Here is an 8,024-nt window from a genome sequence, read left to right as displayed (position 1 = left end):
GTGGGAAACACGGAGGCCAATTTTCGCACAGCAAGATCCCACAAGCAGCAATGCGGCTGTGGCCAGAGAAGCTGTTTCCAAATTATATAGTTGGGCGACAAATGTTCACCCAAGGCCCTGGGAGACCTCCTCAGCTCTTCCTCAAAATAGTGCCTTGGGATATTTTCAGTCCATTTGACAGGGTAGATGGCACATTGGTTGGGCAGTGGCGCTGGGAGTGTGGAACTGCAAGGATTGGGGCCTCAAATCTCTGAGAAAAGGCCCCAGTAATGGGTTTAACTTCGGCTCAGGCTCGTTACAGGCCTCCCGCCCGCAGAGGCGGCTGCAATGCGGGGATGGGGGCAGCCGGCCGGCAGGTGGCGCCGCTCGCCGGCGGGAGAGGGTGGGGGGGGAGCGGCGCTGCCGCCGCTGCCGCCGCCGCCGCTCTTGGCCACACTGCAGCCTCGTTGTCGCAGGGAGCGGGGGTCCTGGAGATGGGCCCGAAGCGGACGGTAAGGCCGGGGCCGGAACCGGAGCGGGCCCGGAGGGGAGAGGTTGGGCCGGCGGGTGTGGTAAACACTGATCAACCCCCCCCCCGCCGACTCATGGAGTTCCTAACCTGCCCCCCCCCCCCCCCCCCCCGGGCTTATTTTTTTGAAAGGCTTCGTGAACGACCTTTTTGAAAGATGATGAGAATTCAGTTCAGGCCATTCAGCCCCTCGAGCCCGTCCCCTCCTTTAATGAGATCATGGCTGACCTGGTTGTGGCCTCAGCTTCACTTTCCTCTCTGGCCCCTGGTAACTCTTGACCCCCCCCCCCCCCTTGACTGAACCTTGAACATGTCCAATAACCCAGATTCCACAGATTAATAGCAATCTGTGAGGAAACAAATTCTCCTGGTCTCCATCGTAAATGGTTTAATATACACTTTCAGGAATGTGGGCACCGTTCTCTCAGCCGTAATTTGTTGCCCATCCTGAATGCCCCCCTGAGAAGGTGGTGGCAGCGAGCTGCCGCCTTGAACCCGCTGCAGTCCCTGTGGTGTAGGTACGCCCACTGCGCTGTTAGGGAGGGAGCTCTCGGAGTTTGACCCAGCGGCAGTGAAGCAACGGCCGATATATTTCCAAGTCAGGATGGTGAGTGACCTGGGAGGGGAACCTGCGGGTGATGGTGTTCCACTGCATCTGCAGCCCTTGTGTTTCTGGTTGTTGAGATTGCAGGTTTTGAAGGTGTCGTGAAGAAGCCTTGTTGAGCTGCCGCTGCGCATCTTGTTGGCTGCCACTGTGCGTCGGTGCTGGAGGAAGTGAATGGTTGTGTATAAGGTGCACATCAAACGGGCAGCTTTGTCCTGGATGGTGTTGAGCGCCTTGAGTGTTCTTGGTGTCGCTGTGGTGCATCTTGTCGGCTGCCACTGTGTGTCGGTGCTGGAGGGAGTGAATGGTTGTGGATAATGTGAAAATCAAACAAGCAGCTTTGTCCTGGATGGTGTTGAGCTTCTTGTGTGGTCTTGGAGTTGCATTCATCCAGGCGAGTGGAGAATATTCCATTACACTCCTGACTTGTGTCTTGTAGGTTGTGGACAGGGCTTTGGGGAGTCAGGAAGTAAGGTATAATTTGCTGAGTTCCCATACTCTGACCTGCTTTGGAGCCGCAGTTATGTGGCTTATCCAATTCAATTTCTTACAAATGGTAATCCCCAGAATATTGATAGTGGGGGATTCAGCAGTGGTAATGCCATTAAATGTCGAGGGATTGGATTATCTTTTGTTGCCGATGGCCATTGCCTGGCACTTGTGTGGCACAAGTGTTTCTTGCCACTTAGCCCAAGCCTAGATATTGTCCAGGTCTTTCTGCATTTGGGCATGGACTGCTTCATTATCTGAGGCGTCACAAATGGTGCTAAACATTGTGCAGTCATCAGTGAACACCTCCACTTCTGACCTGATGATGGAGGGAAGGTCATTTTTTTTTTAATGTAAAACATTTTATTGAGGTATTTGTGATTTTGTAACAATAACAGAAGAAACTGTACATACAAATATAAATATAGTGCAAAGGCCGTCTTCCTCCCTCACAGGTCCCACGCGGAGGGAAGGCCATTGATGGTACCTCTTATTCTTGAACTGTGGCCCCTAGCTGTAGGGTAAACTTGCTATTGAATCTGCTTCCACCACCCTGTCAGTTAGCTCATTCTAGATCACAACATCTCACTGTGTAAATATAATTCTCATCTCTTCCCCCCCCCCCCCCCCCCCCCCCCCCCCCCCGGCTATCTTGCCAATTAAATCTGTGACCTCTGTCGCTAGAAACCATGTTACCCATTTGTGATTCTTGATGCTTCTGTTAATTCTCTCATTAACCATCTAACTCTTCTCGAAGGAGAACAACCCAACTTCTCCAGTCTCTCCACAAAACTGAAATCCCTCATCCCATTCTAGTAAATCTTTTCTGTACCCTCTCCAAGACATCCTTCCTGATGTATGATGCCCAGAATTGAACAGTGCTTTAGCTGGGGTCTAACCATTGTTTTAGAAAAGCTCAGCATTACTTCCTTTTATTCTCTATTCCTTGATTAATAAAGCCAAGGTTCCATATGCTTTTTTAACTTCCTTCACAACTTGTTTTGTCATCATCAACCATTTGTGTATGTAGAGCCTCTGATCTCGGTTACTGTGCCCTTGTTAAAATTATACCACTTTGTTTATATTGCTTCTCCTCATTCTATTAAAATGAGTCACTTCACATTTCGGTGGTAAAACTTTGTCTGCAATGTGCCAACCCATTTAACCAGTCTGTCCATATTGTCTGAAGTCTGTTACTGTCCTCCTCACTGTTTATTACATTTATCAAGTTCAGTGTCATCTGCAAACTTTGAAATTGTCTCCTTTATACCAATGCCTTTATGATTAATATATATCAAATAGACCAAAGTCCTGATACTGACCCCTTTGGAAAACCGCTACACCTCCCTCTAGTCTGAAAGAAATTTGGTCACCAATACTCTCTGTTTCAGTCTTTTAACCAACTTGTTATCCAGCTGTCACTGCCCCTTTAACCCCATGGGTTTCAATTTTGCTAAGAGATCATGGATGACCATTTCCTTTTACGTGAAGGAAATTTGTGAGGGAGGAGATGGCATGTTCCCTCATCACAAACACCTTCCTACTCCTCTCTCCCACCCCAGATACAGTAGTCAAAAGTAAGGAGTTAATGCCAGCTTCTCCTGTTGTTTCCACAGATGTTGTGCAGATGACACAGACTTTGTTGTCTTTTCTGGCAGAGTCATGGCCTGGCTCTGGAGGGTGCTTCCGATGGTGTTCCTGTGGCAGCTGGCGCTGGCCGTGGCAGGTGGACCCCCTGCCAATGAGCCAGTCCCAGAGGACTGGATACTTCTCTATGTGTACCAAGGCCAGATTGTGCCTGGAAACTACAGCTACGTGTATCTTGACGATAGTGGCCGGCTGGTGTTGCGGATGGACAGTCCCCGGGGCGATGCTGACCTCTACGTCTCTGACTCCACCCAGAAACCCAGCTTTGATGACTACGCGCTGCAGTCTACCACCTGCGGCAGGGACTGGGTGGCAGTGCCTGCTAGGTTCCGCCGACCGGTGGCTGTCGCTGTCTATGGCCATCCCTCGCACCTGGAGACCGAGTTTGAAATGAGGGTGTATCTGGACCAGGAGGTGACAGAGGACCCGTTTGCTGAACTCTCCTACCAGCCCGATGAAGCCACTGGTGACAGGACCCCGGGGGATACAATACAGGAGGAGAAGTCGGTAATGTGGACCATAATGATTGGCATTCTCAAGCTGGTGCTGGAAATCCTGTTTTGATGACATCTCTTCACAATAGCAGCCCAGGAGTGTGGGCATGTGTATGGACAGTTGAACAGCTATCTGAGCTGCAATGCACTCGGAACTTTTCCGATTCAGACATCTGCTGCCTGCTTCCTCAGAGCCTGGCTGAGTTTATTGTTTCCTTGATTTCAAACAGTCGGCGGCGAAGCAGCTCGAGTTTAATTTTGACAAGATGCTGATTGCTTTTTTTTTTCTCTGGGGAGGGATAGACCTGAATTATGTGTAATGTGACCACACCGTGTTATTACCAGGTGGGACATCTGCTGTTGCAGGGTACTCAATATCCTATCTCTACCACATCTATTTCCCACAATATCCACTTCTATTCCCAGGCTAACTCCTCTCCAATGCCCTGCTAACTTTTTTTTCTCTTGTGCACAGACTCGTCATTTAAATGTGTGGTAACTTTAAATTGTTTTGTGAAGCCACACACGAGCTGTGTCTTAAACAGTACAACAGACATGCTGCAACTTCAGGGTTGCTGCATATCCAAGGGGGAGTATTACTCTCCTCAGATCTATACGGTTTCTTGGGATTGCGCCCCCCCCCCCCCCCCCCCCGCGCGCGCGCACACACAACCCCCTCTGTTGGTACCACATCCAATCATACTACGTTCTCTACACAAACAGGGCAGCAGCCAGGTTTGTTTGGAGTAGACACTGCTTTCTGTGCAGAGATAATGCAAAGCTATTCTAATACGACACAACCCAATTTAAAACAATCTTAAGCACACTCCGCAAACTGGAATTAGAAATCTTACAGAATCTGTGCAAAATCTACAGGAATTATCCTTTGCTGATTTGCTTTACCCGAATGAGAGGCTTTTTTTTTTCATTTTTAGAGGTCAAAGCCTAGGAGTAAATGAATGGTGATGGACGTTCTCTTTGAGAATGAGAGTCAATAAACACAATGATTGCATTGACCCTGGAGTAGGGTATCTTGTTTTTTAATCTGTAGTATTCAACCAGGACCAGAGTATTCCTTTCTGACTTGCTCTTCAAGGTGTAGCTGGTAATACATCTAGTCACAGTGTTCCCGGGAGTAGTGGGATTAAAAGTGAAAGTTAACCAAGACCTCAACTGTGAGTAATGTCCAGCAATTACTATTGGATCCTGTTTCTGTGGATGGCGAATAAAGAAGGAACTTGCAATTCAGTAGCGCCTTTCACATTCTCAGAATGCCCCAGAGCACGTCACAGCTAAGGAAGTACTTGTGAAGTGCAGCTACTGTGATGTAGCAACCAGTCAGCCCACGGCAGGGTCCCTCAGTCTTTTTGTAGCTACTCCCACCAGGAGATGTCACAGTATTCCCTGCTTAACTGTCTTGTGCCATCCTCACAGATCCACAGTAGCTCGTCTATAACCACTTTGTGACATCTGTCATCCAACTGCATTTCGGTCGACCCCTCGTCCTGCTGCCCTGATGAATGAATAACCAGTTAATCTGTTTTGATGATGCTCGAGGGAGAAATGTTATCCTGGACACCAGAATAACTCTCCTGCTCTTCAAGTAATGCGGTGGAAATTCATGAGGACCTTGGTTTGGCATCTCATCTGAAAGATGATACTTCTGAGCATGCAGTGCTCCCTCAGTACTGTACCAGGCGTGGCAGTCCCGACTGCGTACTCCAATCTCTGGAGTGGAGCTCGATGCCAGGACTTCGCTCAGTGATGGGAGTGCTACCCTCTGAACCAAACTAGGTGAGGGAGGGAATATGGCTACCTCTCACTCTAAACAGTGATGTAGATTGACAAATTTGGACTATCTCTTGAGGTAACTGATACTCAGTGCTTTCAAAAACAGTTTCTTTTACATAGTAGGACGCCCCAAGGCACTTCAGAGGAGTGTTAACAAACAATATTTTCCAAATAAAATTTTAGGATCAAATTTAATGATCAAAGAGAGCATCTTTATGGGGGGAGAGGGAGGAAAAGAATTGGAGAGGGTAAAGACTTCCATAGAGCTCAGCACAATTAGTTTCTTGTGCTTGAACACAATTTAAGACTACTTCACCAGTCGTGACTCAATCTGAATTGAATTTATATTTCCAAAAACACAATCTCCAGCCAAATTGTGTTGCAAAGCCGTGTTTTTAGAAACTTATGGAATTCGAAGACCACTCTCCATTGTGTTGAAGTTGTGGAATTTGAAGAACGCCATTACCCATTTGGCTTGCAACTAGTTGCTTTGCCGGCAAGGTATTTAAGGATGAATAAAGGCCCAGTGTTCTTTGGCATGCAGAGTTGCGTGCTCTGGACCAGACAGCAAGTCTGTGTTTGTCATTAACTGTATTAACCTTGAAGAATCAAAGATGAGGAGTCAACTTGTCACTGACCCTCTCACCACAAGTCTCCCGAGCATCTTCCCTTCAAAAGAACAACCTGTCCTTATTTTTATTCCGGTAAAGATAATATATCATGTACTGGAAATGCCTGATATTAAATGTGTGTTTTTGATGGGGTGCGAGGGAGGACGAGGGGAAATAATCAGCTCACCGAATGCAGTCTGCATCGTTTATCAATGGTTTTGTGTGGTAATGGTTGATATATACAGGGATGGCTATCTTGTCAAGTCACCTGGCCCAGTGGGGAATTGCACGACTACTTGAATAGCAAGATTCCCAGGTCCAATCCCTAGCCTGTCCAGAGGAAGCTGACCTCCGCTATGAACTCGGTGATGCAGAGCTATGCGGGGGCGGAGTGGAGTGTGTGGCGATTACAGGGTTCCTGGAAGAAAGGAACTCAATTGAACATAAAAAGAGAAGCACGAGTAGAACATATGGCCCTGGAGACCACTCCATCATTCAATAAAATCATAGCCAATCTCCTGCTTCTACCGACTCCATCCCAAGAATCTGAGATTAAGCCAGTCTGTTTGCAACTTCTATGTCACATTTGATCCTGAGATGAGCTTTTGATCTCATATTAGTGCCATTATTAAGACTGCCTATTTCCACCTCCGCAACATCACTCAATGTCGCCCCTTCTGTAACCCATCTGCTGCTGAAGCCCTCATCCATGTCTTTGTTACCTCTAGACTCAACTATTCCTTTTTAAAAATATATTTAAAGTACCCAATTCTTTTTTTCCAATTAAGGGGCAATTTGGTGTGGCCAATCCAACTACCCTGCACATCTTTGGGATGTGGGGGTGGCACGTGGCGCAGCGGTTAGCACTGGGCCTGACACGCTGAGGATCCAGGTTCGAATCCCGGCACTGGGTCACTGTCCGTGTGACGTTTGCACATTCTCCCCGTGTCTGCGTGGGTTTCACCCCCACAACCCAAAGATGTGCAGGATAGGTGGACTGGCCATGCTAAATTGCCCCTTAATTGGGGGAAAGAAAAATAATTGGGCACTCTAAATTTTAAAAAAACAAAGAGAAAAAAAAAATCTTTGGGTTGTGGGGGTGAAACCGACGTAGACACAGGGAAAATGCAAACTCCACACAGTGACCCGGGGCTAGGATCGAATCCGGGTCTTCGGCGCCGTGAGGCAGCAGTGCTAACCACCGGGCCACTGTGCCGCCCTGACTCAACTATTCCAACACACCCCTGGCTTGTCTCCTACATGCTACCCTTCGCAGGCTTGTGGTCATTTGAAACTGCTGCCCCTGAATTAATTCACAACAGTCGCGGTTTCCCCCATCACCCCTGTACCCATTGCTCTACATTGGTTCACATACAAACATTGTCTTGACTTTAAAATCCTCATACTTGTTTTCACTTCCTTCCATAGCTTTGCCTCTCTCTACCTCTGTAATCTCCGCCAACCCTTCTAATTCTGGTCTCCTGTGCATTTTCCTAATATAATTGCTCCACATTTGGTGGCCGTACCTTCCGTTAATTAAGCCCTTCCCTCCACCTCTTTGCCTCTCTATCTAATTTTCCTCCTTTAAGCCACTTCTTAAAACCTATCTTTTGGTCACCTGCCGCCGCCGCACCCCCCCCCCCCCTCCCCCCCAGCCCAAATCCCCACTATCTCAGGACTGCTAGAAGAAATCATCGAAGAGACAGAGTATACAATAATGAGATTATCTCAATTGTCTCTTCTGACTTGGAAGAGAAGGGTAAAATGAGGTCCTATTGTTCTTTAATCCCATGATGTGGAATTGTTGGTTAAAATCAAGGGCAATTAGGGATGGGCAACAAACAATCATCTTGCCAGCATTGCTCACATCCCAGGAATAT

At 47.7% G+C, this 8,024-nt stretch overlaps 1 protein-coding gene across 2 annotated transcripts; it reads left to right on the top strand.

Moving 5' to 3' along the window:
- The first annotated feature begins 391 nt into the window (after nt 1–391).
- c18h6orf120 (chromosome 18 C6orf120 homolog) lies at nt 392–4,758 on the top strand. 2 transcript variants are annotated; one of them, XM_072482319.1, is made up of 2 exons: nt 392–491; nt 3,218–4,758. In XM_072482319.1, the coding sequence occupies exon 2, from the start codon at nt 3,264–3,266 to the stop codon at nt 3,810–3,812; it is 549 nt and encodes a 182-aa protein (XP_072338420.1). In that variant the 5' UTR covers nt 392–491; nt 3,218–3,263; the 3' UTR covers nt 3,813–4,758. The 2 variants fall into 2 exon arrangements, with proteins under 2 accessions (XP_072338420.1, XP_072338421.1); XM_072482320.1 differs by lacking the exon at nt 392–491 and adding an exon at nt 672–1,115.
- Nucleotides 4,759–8,024: the final 3,266 nt, after the last annotated feature.

This window comes from Scyliorhinus torazame, chromosome 18, assembly GCF_047496885.1.
Source record: "Scyliorhinus torazame isolate Kashiwa2021f chromosome 18, sScyTor2.1, whole genome shotgun sequence".
Classification (NCBI taxonomy): domain Eukaryota; kingdom Metazoa; phylum Chordata; class Chondrichthyes; order Carcharhiniformes; family Scyliorhinidae; genus Scyliorhinus; species Scyliorhinus torazame.
The sequence above is the reverse complement of the archived record's forward strand: the minus strand, read 5'-3'. Positions and strand labels throughout refer to the sequence as shown.

Coding starts and splice junctions, on each gene's coding strand:
- c18h6orf120 (XM_072482319.1), top strand. CDS start 3,264: ATGGCCTGGCTCTGGAGGGTGCTTCCGATGGTGTTCCTGTGGCAGCTG.